Source organism: Squalius cephalus (genome assembly GCF_949319135.1).
Source record: "Squalius cephalus genome assembly, chromosome: 1".
Lineage (NCBI taxonomy): Eukaryota > Metazoa > Chordata > Actinopteri > Cypriniformes > Leuciscidae > Squalius > Squalius cephalus.
In genome coordinates, this window is record NC_137122.1 from 57,939,936 (window position 1) to 57,965,314 (window position 25,379).

Consider the following 25,379-nt stretch of genomic DNA (forward strand, 5'->3'; position numbering starts at 1 on the left):
TGATTAACCAAACATTCATTAAACCTTTTTTTTTTTTTTTTTTTTCATTTTTGGAGTCAGATGAAACAAAGAGGTAATTAACTTTATTTGCAATGCTGAACAGACAGTAACGCGCAGAAACCTTCACCCGTTTATTGAAAACTGTTGTTGGACCGATTGAGCCATTGCTTATACTTGCAACATAAACAAACATTACAAAATAAACCAGCAACACAAACTGCTAAAAGTAAACCAAAAGCTAATTTCAGCAGCAAAGATAAAACCAAAAAGTAATAATAATAATAATAATAATAATAATAATAATAATAATAATAATAATAATAATAATATGACATTGTTTGTTTATAGTAATTTTTTTTTTCAATACTGTACACTTCAATACAGTAAAACCAATATATTTTTTACAGTACTTATGAGGACTTTCACTTTCTGAACCTGGACTTTACTCCTCTGGCCACATGTCAGCCAAGAGCAAAGAAATAAACCAGAACTGGACCTTATCTGAGCCACAAAATCTGTGTATATTAAATATGGAGTCATCTCAGCCTTAATAAGCCTGTTAACAAGCAGAATCACTGAAGGAAAGAAGACAACAGAAAAAGAGACGAGCAGAAACACAAGAACTGCAACTGACTTCAGCCACAGCCTCAGATGAAATCAACTGAAGAGAAAAGAAGACATTAAATCTGTGAAGATCTCAGCAGAGGAGGATTAAACAACTCCACAAACAGCATTACCAGCTTCACTTATTACTAACCAGACTGACTTTATTTCTGTCAGACGTCTACAGAAGTTTTATTGAGAATTAACAGAGGTTTAACTCTAATGTGTTTCATTTGAAGTCACCATAACAGTGATTAGTGTTTCCATTAGTTGGGCTCTTAACTCTTATTATGTCTTTTGTCTCTCTTTGGCTGCTGTGACAGTGTGTTTGTTAAACACATTTGCAGCAGCAAAGACAGCTAAAGTGAAAGCAGGCTCCACAAACGGCAAGAAAAACAAACTAGGCTAACCCGCACCACGAAACATATACTGTTCTAGCCAATTACAGACAACAAGGATTTGGGGTGGGGTTTGGAGGGTTAGTGTGTGGATGAGGAGGAGGAAGGGTCTACCCTCTACTCCAACCCTAATCAAACACACCTGAGCCAGTCCAGGTCGTCAGGATTACCAGTAGGCTAAGTTACAGGGAGCTGAGTTTGATCAACTCTGCAGGAAAAAGGTTGTGTTCCGTCCCATATAAGAAATCAATATAGTCCCCAAACCTTCCCAAGCACAGACAGAAACACAGTAATAGTGATTACATAAAAAAAATGGAAGGTCACATCTATAATTCTTGCCACTCTGGTCCAGCACAGAGATGTCTTCTCTCGAGGGTTTTGTCGAGTTGCAGCCTGATACTCAGTGAGGATCTGATTCAGACGGTCGAGGGTACGAGACTGCTCTTCATTCTGATCTCTAACTGAGTCTGGAGGGTTCTGCTGGTCTCTTTCACAGTCTATGAGAGGAAAGACAAAACATTATTCTTGATAAATACTATATCTCTTGTGTTTTGTATAAATTATTAATTTAGTATTAATTTAAAGCTTCAAATGCTATTCTCATTTGATGAAATGAAACAAAATGAAGCATAGAAGTGCACACATGAATTTTACATAAAACATGTTCTTTTTTCAGCATTTCACGTGTCAAGAGACCCTGCCTTTTTTTTTTTTTTTTTTCATTTATGAGTGCTGCAAGTTGGATGCTATTGTGTGATGTCTCGCATTTTTGCTTTAAAAAATTTGAGAGGCCACACAATGGTATCCAAGCCAATGGTACCATCAGTGCTGGATACAATGGTATCCAGCACTGATGAATCATCAGGGTCCTGATGTATCAATGTTGCGTAAGCAAAAAAAAGGCCATGGAATTGTGCATACGCAATTTTCCACGCACATATCTGGAGTTATAAAAAATAAACTGGGTAAATATCTGTGCATCTTCCACACATTCTAGACCGTGCGTATGCACTCTTTTACTGGAGTGAGTGAAGACATTATGTAAACAGAATGATTTTAAACTGTTTGCATTTTGTTATACACATTTAGAATAAATATTGCCTGTCATTGTTCAAATTACATAAAGCCATTATCCAGAAGTTGAACAAAAATTATATGAATTTATATTTAAATATTTGTAGTGGATGCGCTGCTTTTGAACACTTTTCCAGTGGCATGCTACTGTACGTTTATATGACAGTGAAGAATGCTAGCCGCATGATAATTCATTAGCTGTTAAGGCACCTAATGATTCAAAAACAGATTTTTTATTTAAATCTAAGCTGTGACTTTGATCAAATGTTGTTTTATATCTTATCTTGCACCAATGGAGTGCCTCAATCTGAAAATCAGTTCAATCTGAAACCATTTACTGGTCTAAATGCTCCTTCACATCAGATACATAGATGCCTCAGTAGCAGCTCTTTCTTTGGGCCGCAATACATAAACTATATTGGATATGTTAACATTGATTCGTGAAGTCGAGAGTGTGTGTCTGCAATCATAGCTATATATGAATGTCCATGTGCAATATACTTTAGTAGGTGATTTTCACAGGATTTAGTTTATCAATAATGTTAGATTAATTATTACCTAAAATAATAAATCATATTATTAACTCAGCTTCACAATGATGCTGTTTTCTAGTCTGAATGAAGAGTAAACCTGGTAGGACCCAGAGGGTGAGTTTCAAGAGAAAGGATAGAAACATGCAAAATGTTGAGGACAAATTAATAATCATTAATGAGTTCTATCTATATTTTGTCAAGGTATACTAGTTAGTTGAACCAAAATGTGGCTGTTTATTGACGCAATGGCATGTGAATGGAGTCAATGAGAGATAGACAGTTCAGTGGAGATACCAGGGTAACGGAGAGCTGAATCACAGTGGAGCAGATGAGACATCGACACTCACGCTGGCATAATGACAGTGAGGCAGGTAAGGTAAGGAGGTATCCTAAGTTGCGTGACTGTGTGTGTGCTTTATAGGAGTGCTGATGCGTGCGCTGATGAAGATCCGGTGTGGATGATTAGTGACTGTAGTAACCAGACATTAGGGAAGGCACAAGGGAAATGTGACATAAGGCGCGTTTCCATTAAAGATTTGCGCAAAACTTTTGAGATTTTTTTCTAAATATCGATAAAAAACTATTGCAAAATGACGGCGTTTCCATTAACCGATATTATGCGACTAAAGCGTATTTTTTTCCTCTCGCGATAAGTCATTAAATCATGGTAACGGACGATGGTATGTTTATACAGACACGTAGCCTACCGCACTAGACATTATCATTATTAATGGAAGGAAACGTAGGAGTGTTATCCAAGCATTAATGGCAAGGAAAGACCCTTATACTGTGAGCGGCACATATGAGGTGTTTCTGGGATCTCCCTCATTTCTGCTCCGAGGTCTTGATTGTGGCATTTCCTTGAGGTTTAGAATCCAGTATTTCTGTCATTCTTTTGTCTTATATGAATTTAATAAAGAACTCTGTCTCGTATTCTGTCCAAACACACCGCACCTTCTAAGTCAGGTGACTGTAAATGCGCAAAAACTGTTTCCATTGCAGTTTTGCAAAATATTCCTTTTTCAAATTGCCTGAAAAACCCCCTCATGCGAGCGTAAAAACTTTTGTTTTGGGCGTATTTCCATTGGGAATATTTTCAATTCGCAATTTCAATTTGCGCAATTTGAAGGGTAATGGAAACGCGGCTACAGATATAGGCTGCAGAGAGGTACAAGTGTAGAGTGGACCGGGTTGGGCGGTGGAGTGCCCAGAAGAAGCAGGTGGAAGAAGAGACAAAAGAGCCCACTGCAGAGCCGGAGGAGGCAGGAGCCAAAGCAGATCCATCGGAACTGAGAGCCAAGGTGAAGCCAGTAGAGCTGGGAGCCATGGCGGATGCATGGGACCAGGGCAGAACAGATGGAGTATGTGGCCTCTGGAGTGACGGCGGAGCAGGGAGCTTCAATGGCTGAGATCAGGGAGCTTGGGAACAGCCTCCTTGGCCTAGGAGAGGGAGCATTGAACGCCCTCCGTGGCAGAGACGAGGGAGCTTGTAACGTCACGTGCTCACCTCTATATCCATTTAGTTTAATCTGACAGAAATGTATACATTACCTATCAAACATGTACTAACTTGTAGTTAATGTGGTTATTATTCAGGAATTAATTCCTATGGCTCCAGTAATAGTAAAGGGTACAGCTCTTTTTTCATTTTTGATTAGTCACTGCATTTAAATGAGTTCCTGTTGAAGTAACTTTTAATTCAGGTATGAGATCATGATTATTCAAGCACTGTTATTGTAAAGTGTTAACAAATATCATAATCAGATGGTGTGTCGACTCTTACCATCTCGGCCAGTAAAAGCAGATGTGGTTTCCACTGATCTGCTCTCAGCTCCTCTAGCCATCATAAAATTCACAAGGATGGTCTCCAGAATGCTGATGCCAATGAGACTGAAAATCACACTGCAGTAAACGCCTGTGAAGACAGCAAACTATGACTGCAAAAGCTTTCCTGCTCTGAAATGTAACTAACAATTTTTTTTATCATGTGATCTAAGAAACTCCAGTGTATTTATTCTACTGTGTCTTATGTTTATGACCCAAAGACACAGATGATGTGATACAGTACTTGTACACTGTGGTACTCAGAGATGAGGGAGAGTTCGATCCAAATGCGGTTAAAGTTTATTTAATAAATCAAAAACTCAGAAAGGAGCAGAAATTCAGGAAACAAGAAACAAGAACTGAGAACACAAAAGTGAAAGTCAATACCAGGCCAAAAAACGGGGAAACACTTGGGCTTGTAGCAATGGGAAATATGTATAAATGATTATGATGACCATTACAATTATAATGAACCGTTATACACACTGACGAGCTGCCCTGATCTGGGGACGAGGATGATGCAGGCCCTTCTTGATGGTGCGGAAGATGAGCAAACCATCACCTCATCTGTAACCACTCAGGCTAATGCTCCCAAGGAATTGACCCTCTTAGAGTTTTTTGAAGAAGAGGCCGCTCGTCTCAACATCTAATGGCTGACCCTACAAAGTGCCTTAGACCAGGAGAGGGACGTCTTCGATGGAAAACTCATGGGACCCCTACTGGCCCCATAGCAGCTTCTCCCTGTCTTCCTTGCATTTGCTAAACACATGGACCATTGCTGGGGAGATCCGCTTGACCTAAAAAATGGTCTTGCAGGTATTGAAGTTAGGGCATGGGTGACCTCCTCACCATCGAGCCCTCTATCGCAAGACACCTCAACCCACATAGCAACATTGTGACGGCCCAGATCTGGCCCACATCTGGCACAAGTGGAAAGATGATCTGGCCCACATGCAGTGTGGAATGACGCCACTTGGGCGGACCGTTCCTGTTTGCCAGATCTGGGCCACAAGCAGGCCATAACAATGCCACATGTCAGCCAAGAGCAAAGAAATAAACCAGAACTGGACCTTATCTGAGCCACAAAAGGATCCGCCGGATCCTGCATTGACACCATTATATGAGAACTGAACTGAGCTGGACGAGGATATCACTGTTTTCTTCAGAGCGGCTATAAATGAACTAAATTAACAACGTTTTTACAACAAAAAATGAACCATCACTGAACTTACTTAAGTTGGACTGTGATGCTATTTTCTTCACACTGTACAGCTGAAACAAACTCTGATGCATTATTTTCCTGTTATCACTGTAAAGCTGTTTTGAAAGGTGACTTGACTTGACATGTGAACCTCAAAGAACATTAAAGTTGTGATAAAAATAGTTAGGGTCATGACAGCTAATTAAAATATCGATTTTTGACCATTTACTGCTCTTAGATGGAAACTTAAAGGAGAACTCCGGTCAATTTTAACACTGAGCTCATTTTTTTGTACATTTGGAGTGCTGTCAATACAGAGAACAACGACAAAAATCGGTGTTGCCTACACCGAGTTATTCTATTTTTAAAATTTGCACCCTGTTGACTTCAATGGGGCAATGTTTAAACCTGCTTTTAGCCTCTTAACATCCTTGATGTGTCATTACAAGTGCACAGAAAATGTGAGTGATTCCTTCAGAGTGAACACGAGTGAATCTGACTGCAGTAGATGTGAAAGATATTAATAAAAATGATGTTATTTAAGCCAGCGCAAATACCTGTGTTTACATCCTGTTTTCGGGTTGAAGTCCAAAGTAGTCGACTGCCGAGTTCACGCGCATCGGCAATCGACTACTTTGGACTTCAACCGAAAACAGGATGTAAACACAGGTATTTGCGCTGGCTTAAATAACATCATTTTTATACATATCTTTCACATCTACTGCAGTCAGATTCACTCGTGTTCACTCTGAAGGAATCACTCACATTTTCTGTGCACTTGTAATGACACATCAAGGATGTTAAGAGGCTAAAAGCAGGTTTAAACATTGCCCCATTGAAGTCAACAGGGTGCAAATTTTAAAAATAGAATAACTCGGTGTAGGCAACACCGATTTTTGTCGTTGTTCTCTGTATTGACAGCACTCCAAATGTACAAAAAAATGAGCTCAATGTTAAAATTGACCGGAGTTCTCCTTTAAGAAGCTTTAATAAGCTTTTGTGTAAACCGAATATTAATACAAATTTAAGTTTAAAAAAAAGAAAAGAAACAGAAACAGGACTGTAACTGAATGAAAACTGGATTTTAACTACAAGCCTCCAATTATGCAATTGCATTTTTAACCATGTTTAAGTTAGACTCACCAATCAGAGGGATTTTATCAGCTGTAGAGGGCAGTGTGTCATTAAGAATCAGCAGCATCACAGAAATAGACAGAAGTAAAGTCACTTTAAAGCTCAGCTTGTCTGATCCACTCGTGTCAATACAGAAGGAGGTCACATCCAGCACAAGGAAGAAAAATATTGGTAGCATGAAATTGACGAGATACAGTAGAGGTCTCCTCTTGATGGTGATCTGTCAAATAAGAACAGAAACAGTTTAACAATTAAAGCAGTAAATCTAAATCAAGAAGCATCAATTAAGAATGTCCAACTACAGCCAATTAATTCACCAGTGAATGCAAAATGTGGCCAATTAAAAAAAAAAAAAAAATTACAAGATTCAATAAGCATTTGAATCTTCACAGTTATGCACTGTAGCTGAAAAATAAAAGCTGAAAATGTAACTGGCATTCCAGTTTCACTGTAATTTCGAGGCAAGACTGTCATTACTGAACTGGGAAAAAGAAATGCAACTTTAGCTTATAAAGCTTTTTTATATATAATGGGAATACAATAATACTGACAGAATTTAAATTAAAATGCAAAGTTTACAATTTAATTGTGAAATTTAACATGTAAATTCTATGCTAATCAGTGGGTGGTATTCAAGAGTAGATGTAGTTGAAACAAACTCTGGAGCGGTTCGTTTGTGGTGAGAACGTGATTCGACCTCGAACAGAACCAACTGCCAAAGAACTGCGCATTTTTGGCCTAAACCAGTTGCCGTAGTCAGCTGCGCTGTGCAAACTATATAATAAAATATGACCAAGGATACAATCAGCCCACACAGTCGTCTCTCCATAGTAAACAGCGTTCAACATAGTTCTGAATGGTTGTCTGACGGATTTTCCACCTCTTTGTTTACTTCCGGGAGTTCTGTTGGAATTTTCCCGCACGTTAATTCTGACCAAACGAAGTGCAGTTATGGAAATGGGTTCAAGAAACATCTGGCCAACGACACGAGTGATGTGGATGTTGTCACGTGACTGCATTTTGGTTCGTTTTATCAACTCATAAACTGATTCGGAGCAGAGCGATCAGTGTAGTGTGAAAAGGAACCAAAACGCCTGAAAAATGCTACAAAGTATAATTTTTCGCCCTTGGTCCGGACCAAATCAACCGAACTACAGATGTGAAAGCACCCTAAGCCTAGTTCTGGACTAAACTGGCCTTTTAAACCAGATTAACAGAAATCTTCTTTATGTGTAATGGTTTTAAAGGGGTGGTATAATGCCCTTTTCACAAGATGAAGTCTTTCATCAAGTCTTTGATGTCCCCAGAGTGTGTATGTGAAGTTTTAGCTCAAAATACCCCACAGATATTTGTATATAACATGTTAAAGTTGTCACTTTTTGAGGGTGAGCAAAAACACTCCGTTTTGTGTCTGTCCCTTTAAATGCAAATGAGCCGCTGCTCCCGGCACAGAGGGCAGAGCTTCAAGAGCTTGTGTCCTTTTACCTCACACACAGACATGCACTGGAAATTTCAAAAACTTTTAGCCTTTTTATGTTCAAACCGAAGTCAGAAAGATGGAGAGACTCAAGAAGAAGTGACAACATGTAGACAACATTTCTGAATGGTTAGTTGATGAATTTATGTAGCTTATGTGTAGTTATCTTCTAGTCATTGATTAGCATATTCTGTCTTGGGGTTTATGTAAATTTTAGGGTTGGTGATGTCACTAACCCTGGAGGAATGTCTTGTAATCCCTACCAGCCATTTGTTGTAGTCCTTAAAGAGTGATTTCTTTAAAAGCAAATATCTCTCTTTGCTTTGAACTTTGAGCGTTGTAACTTTGCAGATGTTGTTTATGCTCAAAAAGCAACGTTACACACGAACTAAAGTTAGAAAAGTGAAACCACAATCAACCGCCCCTTTAAATAGTCCTAGACTTTGTCTAGTCCAGAGTACTAGAGCTACTCTAGGAATACATTGACTAAATCACATGCTAATTGTACAGGGTGGGCCATTTATATGGATACACCGTAATAACATGGGAATGGTTGGTGATATTAAAGTCCTGTTTGTGGCACATTAGTATATGTGAGGGGACAAACTCCTCAAGATGGGTGGTGACCATGGTGGCCATACTAATGTGCCACAAACAGGACTTTAATATCACCAACCATTCCCATGTTATTACGGTGTATCCATATAAATGGCCCACCCTGTACTTTGGATTTGAATTTTTAAAATGCTCATGGCAAGTATAAAGAAGATAAATAATTGTATTATTTGAATACAAGTATATAATGTGTTGGATAAGAGCAATACATTTTTTTTTTTTTTATAAAGACATTTTTTTCTCTTTCCCTTTAAAGGGTAAAATTTTTATTTTATTTTGGCACATATTTTGCTATTTGGTTTGATCATTTTGACTTATTAATTTACACTGTGCTCTGTACCTGATATATCAGCTGATTCTTGACACCCCATAACATAGAGTTGTTGGAGGAAGTCATATTTATACTGAGGAGCTCCCACTCTCCCTGGGCCTGAAAGGTCTGCTTCGACTCCTCGGTCAGCCATACAGAATCATAGAGTGAGTTCATTACAAGCTCATCTACTGTGGGAACAGGATTATATTCAGTGAAATTAAAGTCAAACTGTAGAGAAATCATGTTATCTTTCATTTCTGTGTTTGTCAACACTGATTCATGGGTTTCAGATGTACCTGAATGCGCTGAAGATTGAAGTGTTATATTGCAGCTTTGGATGTCAAAGGGAAACCTGTACAAGTTCATCTTACAGGCCGTGGTCAGAGCTAACACATCAGATGAGACTGTAAAGCCATAGCAGGTCAACTGCAAATATGGAGAATCCTTTGTTCCAAACTCGGTCTTGATGCTAAATGGATAAAATAATAATAATGTCATGGTACGGTTGTAGTATAGCACACAAAGATGAAGAAGTAACAGAAACAGTCTTTAATTCAATCTCTCACAAAACAGACACAAAATAAACTCAGACACAATCTCTAACATCAGTGTAACCCTGATGGAGAGAGAATGCAAGAGAACTCAGGATTAAAATACATGGAAAAAACAAAGGGAACTAATGAATAACAGGTGAACATAATGACCAATAAAACAATCTGAGAAACTAAGTCACAGGGCAATCGAGGAAGACAGAACTACTCGGTTACTAGCGTAACCTCAGTTTCCTGAGATAGGGAACGAGTATTGCGTAGCTATACGCAGTGGGGAAACTCCTTTTCCTCGATTTACTGAAGCTTATATGTAAAACGCATTTGCAGCTGCACAGCTAGCACATTGAGCGTCTGGCTCACTCATAGGCTGTGCTGCAGCAACTGCACATCCAATGCGCGGGCGCCTCTGACGTGCGACCAATGAGCTAGCCCTACGTCAGAGTGCCCCAAGTGGGCGTGGCCTTAGTCTATAATAGTCCCCCGAATTCGCCATTATAGCAGATATAACGACTGAAGCGGCAACGCTCCAGGTCACTATAGTGCGGCCGGCTACGCAATACTCATTCCCTATCTCAGGGAACTGAGGTTACGCTAGTAACCGAGTAGTTCCCTTTCGAACGGTCACTTCGTATTGCGTAGCTATACGCAGTGGGGACGCCATGCAAAACGCTGCACATAAGTAACTGGTTGCCACTGTAACTCAGGACCCCTGAGCTCACTGAACAAACCAGAAACCCATATATGAATATATATATATATATATATATATATATATATACACATACCAGACCAGACACCGTCAGATCTAGAAATATGCATGTGTCAGTAACCAAACCAACATAATATCACCGAGAGAGCCTGTAGATCTCCCACTCGCTTGATAGATGCCAGTGCCAACAGGAGAGCAGTCTTTAGCGAGAGAGGTTTCAACCGACTGGAGCGGTTCAAAGGGCGGACCCTTCAGAGCCCCCAGGACCATGGAGAGGTCCCAAGGAGGTACAGAAGGAGGTCTGGAGGGGTTAATCCTCCTAGCTCCCTTCAAAAACCGTACTACCAGGTCATTCCTTCCTATTGATTGGCCAGCCACCAGAACATGATGCGCTGCAATAGCTGCCACATACACTTTGAGTGTGGACGGGGAACGGCCCGCATCCAACAGCTCCTGCAGGAAGGAGAGCACCACAGATACCTCACAGGACTCTGGGTCAAACTTATTTCTCAAGCACCAGCTGGAAAAACCTGACCACTTTAAAGTATATAGGCGCCGAGTAGACGGGGCCCTAGCTTCAGAGATAGTGCTTAAGACATTCTCAGGAAGGTCCCTGGGTATCCGTTTAGGGGTCATGCATGGAGTGCCCATAAGTCAGGTCGAGGATGCCATATCGTCCTGTTGGCCTGAGAGAGGAGGTTTTTCCTCATCGGAACCGGTCAAGGGACTGTGTCTGATAACTGAACCAGCTCTGGAAACCACGGCCTGGATCTTCAGAGAGGGGCCACCAGAAGGACTGGGCATCCGCTCCCTGACCCGTTTTATGACTTGCGGAATCATCGAGACAGGGGGAAAAGCGTAAAGAGGGCGGTTGGGCCAGTGATGCTGCTCTTCGAGAAGAATACTGCGCAGTGGGTTTTGGCTCTCGAGGCGAAAAGGTCGATTTCGGCCTCCCCGAACACACTCCATATCAGACTGACCATCTGTGAGTTCAGGAACCACTCGCCTAGGGGAGTTTTGCCCCGTAAGAGCATATCCGCACCCAGATTCTGAGTGCCAGGGATATGCATTGCTCTCAGAGAGCTCAGATTGGTCTGTGCCCATAAAAGGAGGTCTATTGCCATGGCATGCAGGTTGCCCGATCTGATGCCCCCTTGGCAATTTATGTAAGCCACCACTGACATGTTGTCCGTGCAGACTAAGACATGGTGACCTTTTAGGTTTGACAGAAATGCTTTGAGGGCCAAACCAACTGCTTTCATTTCCAGACAGTTGATATGTAAGCTCTGCTCCGTGCTTGACCAGAGGCCAGAGGCAGGCTTGCCCTCGTGCAGCGCTCCCCAACCCAGGTTGGATGCGTCTGTAAACACCACTTTCCTCCTGGAAAGAACACCCATGGACACACCCTTGAGGTACCAGTTCTGAGCCCGCCAGGGAATCAGGGTTCTTAAACAATCGTGATTCACCATGACACGTAGGCTGCCTGACTGCCATGCATGGGTTGGCACCTGGCGTTTCAGCCAGTGCTGCAGTGGGCGCATGCGCAGTAATCCCATGCAAAGTACTGACGATGCCATTGCCATGAGACCGAGAAGTTTCTGAAACTTCTTTAGGGGCGCGCGCTCGTGCGCTCTGAACGATGCTGCTAGCGCCTGCACCGAGAGCAGGTGCTCTCGTGTGAGCCACGCTGTAATTGTCACCGAGTCTAGAACTGTGCCCAGAAAAACCACACTCTGGCTGGGGGTCAGTTTGCTCTTGGTAAAATTGATTGTGAGACCCAGGCATTCCAAATGGCCGAGAATCAAATCCCTGTGAGCTAATAGCTCGGTTCTCGACTGTGCCAGCACCAGCCAGTCGTCGAGATAATTCAGCACGCGCACTCCCTGATGTCTCAGGGGAGAGAGCGCTGCATCCATACACTTTGTGAATATACGGAGTGCCAACGATAGGCCGAATGGCAGAACGGTGTATTGATAAGCTTGACCCTCGAAGGCGAATCTCAAGAATGGCCTGTGACGAGGGTTTATCTGAATATGAAAGTATGCATCTTTCAGATCCATTGTGACAAACCAATCCCCCGGGGCGAATTTGTGCGAGGATGTGTTTGATAGTCAACATTTTGAACGGCCGTCTCATGAGAGCTTTGTTCAAACGTCTCAAATCTAGTATGGGTCTGAGACCGCCGTCTTTTTTCGTAATTATAAAATAGCGGCTGTAGAACCACGAGTGTTTTAGCGCAGGGGGGACTAGCTCTATCGGCCCTTTTGCTAATAAATTCTGCACTTCTGCGCTAAGCACGTGACCCATGTTGCTTCTCACTGGAGTCTCGATAACCACCTGAAATTTTGGGGGTCTGCGAGCGAATTGGAGTGAATAGCCTCGCTTTATAGTGTTTATGACCCAACTCGACACATCTGGGATGGCTTGCCAGGCCAGCACCCTTGTGGCTAGGGCTTGACACAGTGATTGGGACGGGTCGCCCGGGTCGTCTCTCTTCGCCCTTGGTGCTAGGACGACTTCGGCGGCACTGGATCGATCACAACGCTGGGACGCAGGCCCTGGTGCCGGGGCATCGGGAAGCGTTTAGCTGAACGTGGCTGGCGGAAGGTATCAGCCGCAGGGCGGGGCTGAGAAACCTGCCTGGGTGGGTGAGGCGAAGATGCTGGCTTGGGTTTGCTGGACGCTGAGCTCGAGCGCTTCGGCAAGAAGTGTCGCATGGCCTGGGACGCCTTCTCTGCCTCGGTGTATCGCTCAGAGAACCCCTTCACCGCCGGGCCGAAGAGGCCGGAGCTGGTTACAGGGGCGTCGAGGAACTTCGTCTTGTCAGTGTCCTTAATCTCGGTGAGATTAAGCCAGAGGTGGTGCTCTAGCATGACCAAGCTCGCCATGTTCTTGCCGATCGCTTGTGCTGTGGCCTTGGTCTCCCTCGAACAGGACCGGTGAAGGTGTCTGCTCTGGAGTCAGTGAGGCACGTGGGGACGAGGCCGGCGTGCGTTCACTGACATCCATGCTCTCAGGTTGCCTCTGGCTGCGGCGTTTCTTCTTCCTCGCCTGAAGTAGGGCCGGAAAGGGAAGCGCGGGTGAAGCGGCGTTGCCGTCTCGAGAGAGAGCTAGCCGCGTTCGCAGCACAGAGATGGGCATGCTCTCACAGGCCTCACATCCGCCAGCAGAGAGTGCATTCTCTGCTTGGTTAATTCCCAGGCTTGAAATGCAGCTCGCGTGTCCATTGGCCTCGTGCAGCTTGCCACCGCACGTGGCGCAGGATGAACGAGGCATAATAAATCAGAATAATTCAAAAAAGGATATTGCGTCATCGCCAGATAGCCACAGGTGAGATGGCGTCAGGAGAAAACGGCTGAAAAGGCGTAGTCCGCTGAATTGATGCTCGCTCAGGCTGAAGGGCTTGTTCAAATGGCGAAAGCTCAGTAAAACACAGTCAGAGATGTGAAGTTGTCGCTGAAGGAGTAAGATCTGCTATAATGGCGAATTCGGGGGACTATTATAGACTAAGGCCACGCCCCCTTGGGGCGCTCTGACGTAGGGCCAGCTCATTGGTCGCACGTCAGAGGCGCCCGCACCATTGGATGTGCAGTTGCTGCAGCACAGCCTATGAGCGAGCCAGACGCTCAATGTGCTAGCTGTGCAGCTGCAAATGCGTTTTACATATAAGCTTCAGTAAATCGAGGAAAAGGAGTTTTCCCACTGCGTATAGCTACGCAATATGAAGTGACCGTTCGAAAGGGAACCAAAACACAACATACATGTTGCAAATAATAATAATAATATTAATATAGATGTTTAGAGACAACAGAGGGCTGTTCCATAAAACAAGATTAGAATACAAACCAGGCTTATTTTGATTAGTCAGACTTATTGTCGGTTGATTCTGTTTCATAAAGCAAACTTAAAATAGTTCAAACTCAGGTACTCTGGCAACTTACGCTGGGAGACTAACCTGGTCCAGGACAGGCTAACTGTCAGGCTAAGCCTGAGTTATTACACTGTTCCTCTAACACTGACCATCAGGAACACAATTATATGCACTGACTCTCTCTCATACCATTATTTGACTTTATTAACCACTACCTGTCCAAAAATACATGCAGTATATAGAAAATCAACATAAATCAGGCTACAATGATAAACAAGATAATATAGACCAACAGACTAGGGCTGTCAAAAGATTAATCGCATCCAAAATAAAAGTTTGTGTTTACATAATTTATGTGTGTGTACTCTGTATAATTATTTTGTATATATAAATACACACACATGCATGTATATATTTAAGAAATATTTGCATACATATACTGTATATATTTATATATAATTTATATTATATATAAATATTTTTTATATATATAAATTACACATTTTTCTTAAATATATACAAGCATGTGTGTGTATTTATATATACAAATTTAATTATACACAGTACACACACATATATTATTTAAACGCAAACTTTTATTTTGGATGCGATTAATCGCGATTAATCTTTTGACAGCCCTACTACAGACGTGTTCAGTTATATTGTAGGCTATATTAAATCTTTATGTTAACGTTGTATAACAATGTTAGCATTTAATAAATTGAGTTAGTTTCATCAGGCAGTGTGCGGAAAATTTCTCATTTCTCAAAATCTTTTTCTCTCACGTTACTACAAAGAGTTTAAAAAGTAAAAAAGAGGAGAAATGAGCCAACAAATCAGTAAGCGTTGTGTTCCTCCATGCTCCCGTCCCATGTCTGAGCTGGATACACACGATTACTGTTTTGTTTGTTTGGGGGAAGAGCATGCGGTTCTGGCTTTAGAGAAAGGCGAGTGCGAGCATTGTGAACAGCTCACAGTTAAGATGCTTCGCTCTCGTCTGAACTATTTCCAGTCCGCACCCACATTACCATCGTGGGGCTCTCGTATGGATCTGCATGACGAGCAAGAGACGGGTCCGTCCCTTTTGCTTGCTGCGTCACCAGATCCCCGCATCTCTTCTCGTGATCTCGAAGCGCGCTCCGGTGCTTCTTCGGTTCACGAGGGGGATGATATATCTCTTGGGTCTTCGGACCACGAGCAGCCCGCCTCTGAGCATTCCTCTCATGAAAAAAGATCTGTCGAGGAATTGCTCGAGGTTGTTACTCGCGCGGTGGCCAGGTTACAGCTTGACTGGCCACGCGAACAAGAGACCCCCAAACGTAGTAAGCTAGAGGATAGGTTTCTGTCCGGTGGCAGGGGGGAGAGACCACAACATCAGTCTCTCCCCTTTTTCGAGGACCTCCATGATGAGCTGTCTAAGTCATGGAGTAAACCATATACCTCTCGCGTCTTTGTGCCTTCGACGTCGACTTTTTTGACTATCGTGGGTGCGAAGTCGCTGGGGTATACGGAGATGAAGAGACGCTCGCGATTTATCTCTCGCCCGAAGCTGCATCTTCGATTAAGAAACCTACCCTCCCCACTAAACCATGTAGAGTAACATCATCACTAGTGGGTAAAGCTTACCAAGCTGCAGGTCAGGCTGGTGCTGCGCTGCACACTATGGCAGTGTTACAGGCATACCAGGCTGTATCATTAATAAGAAGAGAAAGTCCTGATGGTCTGGCACCCAATCTGGTGGGGGTAGCCCCCCACGGGATGGGGCACGTTCAAGATCTTTTCGCCCCTTCCCGTTACCCTCACAAAACCTCTCCATCCCCGCCACCTCTCGTGCTTCGGGGGGCAGCGGTTTCCAGCGAAATGTTAGATGTCCCGTTGTTTCCTGCCGTCATTCAGGACACGGAACATCTAACATCCCCTCAAAAGGAAGTATTAAAATTGATACCACTCTCAGTGAGTCTGGCAGCGTGGAAACTTCTGCCAGGCATTTCTGCGTTGGTATTAAGCACAGTACAGATAGGATACAGAATCCAATTTATTTGTCGTCCTCCACGTTTCAACGGCGTGGTCTCCACTTCCGTGAAGTTATTCAAGTAATATTATTTAAATATTAAAATAATAACCATATTAAATAAGTCAATAAATAAAAAATCAAATAACTAGAATTAAAAGGGAGGGTGTCAGGATCTGGGTTGCTTCTCTGTTCTCTCTCACTCTCTTACTACCACACACACTCATTCAAGCACTCATTTACACACTCATCTCACTCATTCATTAGCGCACACACACACTTCCATGTTTACACTCTGTCATCATCTGTTGATCATTACTATCAGCGCTCGCGCTGCTTTGCGCTCCCACCTGTGTCTTGTCTTGTCTGATTACTTGCGCGCACGCTGCTTTGCGCTCTCACCTGTGTCTTGTCTTGTCTGTTTACTCGGTCTACTTCTGGTGTTTGTTCCCTCCTGTCTGTGTCGGATTATTGTGTGAGTAACGCTCTCTCATTTTTGTCAGCAGAAGTCTTACCTCTGTCTTGTCTTGTGTAGCAGCATTCGCCTTAGTCTGCCCTGTCTCCTGCCATCTGCTGTGGTGAACCTCTCTTTGAGTTATCTCTGCTCGGACTGCTTACTACAAGGAGGTTCCTATTGTGAGAGGAAGTGTTTTCTGTTCTACATTATCTCTCCTGACAAAGTATCCACTGAGAAGCTGTCTTCCTGGAGGGCGTTATTTGAGTTCCAGTTTTGAGCGATCATCTTTCCTGTTTTTGTTGTTTATTAAAGACTTTGAACTGAGATACCTTTGCTTTTGGATCTTTTTGCCACATCTTGACAGAGGGAGGGTTATATACAAAAGTTATTAATGTAATGTATTCCTTTGTTTTATGGAATATTCTTTGATTTTAGAGTTGCCCATATCTTTTCAAAATGTATACTTTCTCTCTTAATTTTAAGTTGTAGTGTACTTTAGAAACTAAATCTAACCAAAACAAATTCTCGCTTTCTCTTGCCAATTTTTTTTATTTATTTTTTATTGCTTAAGTCATCTTTAAGTAGCATAGGTCATATACCCAAAACTATATTTTGTACCTTTATTATATTTGGTTTCTTAAAAATGTATTGAATTTTTTTTTTTTTTTTTTTTTTTTATAATTATTTTAATTATAACATATAGGCTATGAATGTAAAAAGCTATAAGTTCACCACAACTTATCCAACACCCTAAAGATAAATTATTAGAAGATATTTCTGGTGTTATAAAATATAAATTTTCCAAGCAAAAAGTATATTTTAGTCAGTTATTGTTATTGTTATTGCGCTCCTATTTGCGCTCGTTCAATGTGAAGTTTAGCAGCAAAACAGAAATATTTTCTTACTTTCTAAAATTTACAGATGGAGAATATACCTGTGAAATGTAAGTTTTGCACTGAGGAAAACACCATGTCTAAAACGCATAAAACAGCACAAAATGTATTCTTGTTTGATGGTGGATCGATATGATCTATGATCGACCTCTAGGGCTGCTTAAGAAACGCGTGCACACGTAATTATCTAGACTAGATAAACCTGGATCAAATTAGTGAGATTGCTTGAACTTCAATTACCTTTTATGAAACCGCTTTAGCCCCAATTTATTTGTTAGGTTCATTCAAGTCAGGTGTTGGAGTTTAATCCCCGCTTTTCTTTGCGTCTTTTATGAAACAGCCCTTGGGTATTTAAATAAAATCAAAAGAGATTGCTGAAAATTTGCATGAGAGGCAAAACATTTCATTATTTTTAAGATACAGTTGTAATCAAAATTATTCAACCCCCATTGCAAATCAGGTTTATTGGCAAAATTTGAGGACTTTCAGCTGTTTGCAATGAACAAATCAAACAAAAGTAATTGAGTTAGCTCAACATAAAAAATGTTACAACATTCAATGACTTTTGAAGTCTCAAAATTATTCAACCCCCGAATAGAATCCCTCACAACAGCACAAATCTGCAAAACAGATGTTGTCTCAAGCATATTTGATTCAAATAATCAAGGGCTTCATTAGTTGCACCAGGTTTTCTTGAGCTAGAACACATGAAATATCTGAACTGGCTAGGTTTGTTGAGTGTTATAAGTGTACTTATAACATATGTAATTTAAGAAAACAGAAAATTACTGTATAAAAATACAGTACTTTTCTGTTTTCTTAAATTACATATGTTAAATTAACAAAATAATCTGTAATTATTTGTAATACAATAACAAAACAATTACATGAAAAAAACGGTCAAATGACTGGCAACAACGGCTGCCAAACAAACACCTTAAATTATTTAAATCTCTCTAAATCTCAGCAACTTGACTTATTACAAACCAGTTGGACTTTATTTCCCTCATACAGAACTTATAAATGAAAATTAACAGAGGTTTAGGTGGTGATGTTTTATTGCAAATAATAAAGTTTAATAATAAAGTGGTGATCAGTGTTTGCTTTAAGGCGGGCATACACTGTGCGATGTCTGTGCGATTTCAGCAAGGTACCTACTCACACTGAACGAGTAGATCGCATGCGATGTAAAGCCAGAGCTCAGGATTTATGTGCTCACACTATATGGTCCGACCGAGGATCCCTTCCGAGACGAAAACATGGGAATTTTCTCTGTTAATCATCTGTGAATTCACATTTGGGCTTTTTTTTTTAGGCTGTTCAGGAGCCATGTGCCAGTGTTGACAAGCAGGCGATGCTCTGTCTCTTGGCTGTTGCCGTGGTGCTGAGGGTAATGACTAATGATTGAGATGCAGTTTGACCAATGTTTGCGTTGCGTACATGACCGAACGACCAATGGTGGCGTGAGAGAAGGCGGGACCTAAAGCAATGTAAAAATGGCGACTGTAAAGAGTGAAAGCCAAATCCCGGATAATTTGGGTGATCTAGAAATCGCATTTTTTTAGGTCTAAAAAGAGGACATGTCCGGGAAAAAAGAGGACGTATGGTCACCCTAATGAAAGAGAGTAAAATCCCCAAAGTAAAAATATAAAAGTTCTGACAAGTAATTTTATACCTTTCTACAATTCCAATGTCTGGAGTCCAAAACATGTCTTTTGGGGCTCCTAGTGTCACTGTTAATGAAAAATTCATTGTTCTTGTGTTCATTCATTTAAACTTGTTGATTTCATTTGAGTGTGTGTAAAAGCATCTGGCCATATACTTCTGTGAGGGTTTTCTAACAGCTGAAGGGGGGACAGGAAGACGGGGTAATAAAACTTACACCTGGGCACGAGAGAGGTTTCGGCCAGGAGAATACAGGGGTCGTTAAACAATAAACAGGGGGTTCCATGCCCTCCCCTTAGGGGAAGCAGGAGGCAATAGCAGGAGGCAATTTAGGTCATAAATGAAGGCCTTTTGAATTATCAAGACTCAAAGGACAGTATAGTCTGCTCAGGGGGGGGATAAGAAACCAGTCCAAACCAGTTGAAAATAGAAGGTGTCTTTTCTGTAAAATTCCACTAAACAGAAGGGTGTGGTCAAGATGTTGGGGACCTGTATAAAATGTCTCAATTTATTATGTCTTCAGGATTGTCTGTTTTTCATGGCTGGGTGGCTGCGGTCTGTGAAAAGAATCCTCAGAGAATAAACCTTTTTCTTCTTTATTACAATTTTGCCTTTTGAGTGTTCCTTAACCCTGTGATGCTGTTTTTCCCAGTGAGATAAAAATTGCTATTACAGCTGGTGTCAGAAGAGGGGTCCTGTGCGGACGCTTCTTCTCCTGGTCCTGAGAACGGATTGACGGGAAAGTGCACAACCTCGGCAGCACCAGGCGACCGTCTCATACCTCGACGGTTTGAGATAGAAACTCAACAGATTACGGGAGAGAGAGCCAATACGCATTCAGGGCCAGTGGAGGAAGCTCCCACCAGGAATATAAAGAATCCGCGGATTGCGGGGAAAAAAAAAACAGAAAAAGCATCTCTGGGTAAGACACGGCAAATTGTTTTATTGAAGTTGAGTGTAATTTGATAATTGTGAGTGAACGTGAACCATTTTTGGCTGAGTGTCTGCCTTTGGTACGAGCGAGAGGTGATTCAGGGGAATCACAATTTTTTGGGGGTAAGGGAAAGAATTGATCTGAGGAATTCGGATCAGTTTCTACCTCACTTAGCTCGTTTGTGGACGGAAAGCCCACAGGTGATTCAGGGGAATCACAGTTATTGATTAATTAGTTTTACTCAAAGGCGCTAGTAATCCAAAAATTAATCGATTTAGGTGGACGGAAGAGCCACATTAAATCAATTTAAGTGGATGGAAGAGCCACGTTAAATCAGAATTAATCGAGCGCTGGAAAGTGCTTATAGGAAGCTTTTGAGTGGAACGTAATTACAAACCACCCGACCGATCTTGGGGTAAGGGAAAGATCGGGTCTGTCAAAGACGTTTGACAGACACTAAGACACGTGTCGAATAGTAAAATCCAGGAGGGGGGGACTCAGCCAAAAAATGGGGTCATCTAATAGTAAACCAGATCATTTTTATACACCAATTTTCTGTCAAATGAGAAATAATTATGGTGGTAAATGTATGATTGACATACAGAAACTGATCAAATATCATGATTTCCCTGAAGCGGGAACATTGAGTAAAATAAGACTGAATGTCGTGAAAGAGTCAGTGGAAAAGAACGCAGGGAAACAGAGAGGCTGTTGTGTGTGTGTCAAACATGTGTGTGTAAACTGTGAACCGACTATAATGTGTTGGGTAGAAGAAGCTGATAGACGAGAACGAAAACAAATACAAATACAAAGGGAATTAGCATTTAATGCTGAGAATGTAGTATGTGTGAAAACAGTTCCACCTGAACAGAATGCTACTAATAAGACGAATGAATGTGTTTCTCCACATGTGACCGGGGAGGCGACAGCTCCGCCGCCCGCATACAATTTAACACACTACCCAGTGGCGGAGATCTCGGCCCTTAAGTTGGATTCCGATTTGGACCGCTCTCCACCAGTCCCCCGACCCACACAAGAACCGGCACAGAACAGAGTGCAAATCGAACTGGAGGAAGCCAACCGAAGGGCAGCGCGGGCAGAGGCAGATGCAAGAACAGCGCGAGCGGAGGCGGAAACCGCAGAGCGACTTACACAAATGTTAACAGCAAGGCTTCAGATACAACCACCAGCACCGCCGATACAGCAGGGGGAGGCAGACTCCTCAGCACAGGCCGCGACAAGCAGCGAAGAAGACAGAGAGGGGGAAGTTTCCGGGGAAGCAGTTCCGGACACCCCGAACGACGAAAGACCGGGGACAAGCGGTCTGCCAATGATCACAAGATCGCAAGTGAAGCAAGAAAAGGTCAGTTTCACAGCGGCGAAGGTTAAAGTGTCGAATGTGACTGCTCCGATGGTTGAAGTTGCGGGCACGGACGGCCCAATGCTTGTTTTCAGAGCATGGACTATGTCAGACATGAAGGACGCTATGGCACATTTGCCAGATCCGCGAGACGCGGGCGAGAATTTTGCCAGCGAACTGCTCGCAGTGTGTAAAGAATTCAGCCCCACCACACAAGAACTGAAACGATTGCTAACGATAAAAATGGGCGCTACGAACTGGGGCAAAGTGGCTGGCAAGCTGACAAAAACAGACGTTAGAAGAGTGCACGCCGACTGGGACCATGTCAGCAACGAACCATACAGAAACGAAGTGGAAAACTTCTCAAAGCACATCGTTGAAGCCTTCCCTGCGCGTGTGGACACTGAGAAAATCACGTGCTGTGTCCAGGAAAAGGACGAGACGGTGAGAAGCTATTATTTCAGACTTTTTGAGACATTTGCAAAGTACAGTGGCTTAACTGAGCCAGAAGACAGGGGAACAAAGGCGAGCACATGGGAGAAACATCTGATGGGCTATTTTCTACAAGGGCTGAAACCTGAAATCAGGAGGGGAGCGAAAACCAGCTATGTAGGCTGGGAAGACGGTCGTCTAAATAGAATGCTGCAACATGCTATTCACGCCGAAAGAGACATCGAAGAAAGGAGCGGGAAGACAAAGCCCGCCACAATGGTAGTTGTGCAACAACAACAATCACAACAACCCAACAAGCCTGAATATTCCAGGACAAACCCTGCTAATCGAAGAAGACAGAAGGAAAGAGCTGCTGGGGTAAGATGGAGCTGTTACATTTGTGCAACGAATGACCACATGCTCAGAGACTGTACAAAGTGTAAATTTTGCAAGAAGGAAGGCCACTGGAGCACCGTGTGTCCGACCATGAAGTCTGACTGAAACGAGGGGACTGGAGAGCGGGACGGAAAGGGTCTTGCTTTTGAGGGCCAGTCTCTGGCTACAGCAAAGGGAAGTGAAAATATTCTTACTAACACATGCACACACGACGCAAACACAAACACATACACTGATTCTCTTTCTGCTTCTTGCAATGAAGAAACTGCTTGCAAACCACCTTGTGTGTTTGATGAAACTGTGAACAAAGCTGTGAATGATGAATGTATGAGATTGTACAAAAGCGCAGGGTTTTCTGAAATGCCTATTTATCCATTACGGGTCAAAGGGGTAGTTATTGAGTTCTTAGTCGATTCCGGAGCGAGCCTGTCAACATTACGACCATGTGATTTACCATGCGTTCCGAGGTTAACCGGGAAAGTGTTTGAGAGCACTTCAGCGTCTGGGCATTTGATTTCTGACCGGTTAACCGAGCCGTTAGAGTGCGAAACGGAGGGTGGACGCTTTTTCGAGCACGAGTTTGTTTGGTCACCCGGCTGTCCCGCACCTCTGATGGCTCGTGATCTAATGTGTAAATTAAATTTGTCTCTCTGTGCTGATGAGTATGGAATTAGCATCGAGGAGACACCACAAATTACTTGCACTAAATTTGAGCCGAAGTGGGCTTATGTCTGGCAGGTTACAGATATTGATGGGGCAGAAAAGATTTTGAAATTGGCAAAGAATCGTACAAACCCAGTCAATACAGAGTTTATGACAAGTGAGAAAATGCATTGTACTTCACATGTGGTGGCAGAGCGTGATTCAGATTTTGAGAAAATGTGGTTTAATGCTGTGCAAAATGAGAGTGTGAAATTCGACAGGATTTTTTTGGACAGAGAATGTGTGTGCGTTGTCTGCAGTGTTGTCTGACAGTCAGAAGGCTTGTTATCTGATGACAGAGAACACTGCATGCCACTTATCTGTCTCGAAGGCCATAAGCCAGCAATGGAGAGATGTAGGGCTGTTTGTGAAAAAGTGTTTATCGGCCACAGACTGGGTGAAAGTTGACACACACACAGCAGAGAGCAAGAGTGTGGGGGCATTTAAATCAAATTGTGATTTTAAGCTTGAGGTCAAAAGGGACATGATTGCTATTGGGAAAGATGTGAGAGCACAGGGGGGTATTTCTGCTTCAGAAATCGATATTTCTTTGGCACAAATACCACCAAATTTGTGGGCTAAAACCAAATATGATGTGGGCCTCATTAAGGGATGTGAGCCAGTTGTGATAACACCAAAGACTGATTTCAGACCTTGTAAAGCGCAATATCCCTTGAAACGTGAGGCAATAGAGGGCATAACACCAGTGTTTGACGCTCTATTGAAGGAGGGAGTAATTAGACCTTGCAATGATTCACCTGTCAGAACCCCAATTTTTCCTGTAAAGAAAGCACGCAACCCAGGTGAACCATTGCAATGGAGATTTGTTCAGGACCTCCAGGCGGTAAATTCAGCAGTGATCGCTCGCGCCCCCCGAGTACCCAATCCTTATACCATCCTAACTCAGATTCCAGAAAATGCAACATACTTTACTGTGGTGGATCTGGCTAACGCTTTCTTTAGCGTTCCGGTTGATGAGAAAAGCCAGTTTTGGTTTGCATTTGATTTTAATGGCAAGGGGTACACGTTTACGAGGCTGTGTCAGGGTTTTTGTGAAGCTCCAACTTTGTACAATGAAGCGCTCAGAAGAAGTATTGAAAATTTGGCTTTGTCAGAAGGGACGGCGCTGTTATCTTATGTTGATGACCTTTTGATCTGTTCAGTGAGTGAAGCTGTTTGCAGGGCTGACAGTGTGTCTCTCCTCAAGCATCTTGAAAGGGAGGGCCACAAGGTCAGCCTTTCAAAACTGCAGTTTGTGAAACAGGAAGTGACCTTCTTGGGGCATGTTATCAAACCGAATAGTAAAGAATTGTCACAGAAGAGGGTGCAGGGCATACAAGAAGCCCCAAAGCCTGTAACAAAGAAACAAATGTTGTCATTTTTGGGGATGTGTGCTTACTGTCGAACATTTATCCCCAACTATGCCATTTTAGAGCAGCCCTTACGAGCCCTTACAACAGGGAAAGGGTTGAGGTCATGTGACAGACTTGTTTGGACAAGTGAAGCAGAAACAGCATTTGATAACATGAAAACACAGTTGTGTATGGCTCCTTCGTTAGGCCTTCCGGTTGTAAACCGTCCGTTCACACAAATGGTCGATGAGAGAAATGGTTTTATGGCTTCTGTGCTCCTGCAAAAACACGGTGATTTTTTACGACCTGTGGCCTATTTCTCAAGTAAACTCGACCCTGTAGCAGCGGGGCTGCCACACTGCCTCCGGGCAGTGGCGGCAGCTGAGCTGGCCGTGATGGCTTCAAGAGAGTTTGTGGGCTATGCTGATTTGACCTTAGAGGTCCCGCATGCGGTGTCTTTGATTTTGCAAGAGCAGAGAACATCACACTTGTCTACAGCCCGATGGCTGAGGTATCATACGATTTTACTTGATATGCCAAATATCACTGTCAAAAGATGTACAAGATTGAATCCGGCGACTCTTTTGCCCACACAACAGGACGGCGAAGAGCATCACTGTTGCTTGTCGGCCATCGAGCAGGTGTGCACACCACGTCCAGATTTGATGGACGTTCCGCTTGATAATTGTGACAATATCCTCTTTGTGGATGGATCTGCGTCGAAAGATCCACAAACAGGACAGAATAACGTAGGCTATGCTGTAACGACTGAATTTGAAACCGTAAAATCTGGCAAATTACCATGTCACTACTCTGCACAGGCAGCTGAATTAGTCGCTTTGACTGAAGCATGTAAACTGATGACTGATAAGTG

General features: G+C 42.7%; 2 protein-coding genes across 2 annotated transcripts in view; both read right to left on the reverse strand.

Moving 5' to 3' along the window:
* myadml2 (myeloid associated differentiation marker like 2) overlaps positions 1-25,379 on the reverse strand; it is a 235,087-nt gene that overhangs the window by 76,250 nt on the left and 133,458 nt on the right. The window lies entirely within an intron of this gene.
* Positions 362-16,926, reverse strand: LOC307160397 (5-hydroxytryptamine receptor 3A-like). Its single transcript, XM_079874494.1, has 6 exons — positions 16,830-16,926; positions 9,469-9,641; positions 9,200-9,360; positions 6,777-6,987; positions 4,392-4,523; positions 362-1,498 (listed from the first exon to the last, which is right to left on the reverse strand). Exons 1-6 carry the CDS (start codon positions 16,853-16,855, stop codon positions 1,248-1,250), a joined length of 954 nt encoding a protein of 317 aa, XP_079730620.1. The 5' UTR covers positions 16,856-16,926; the 3' UTR covers positions 362-1,247.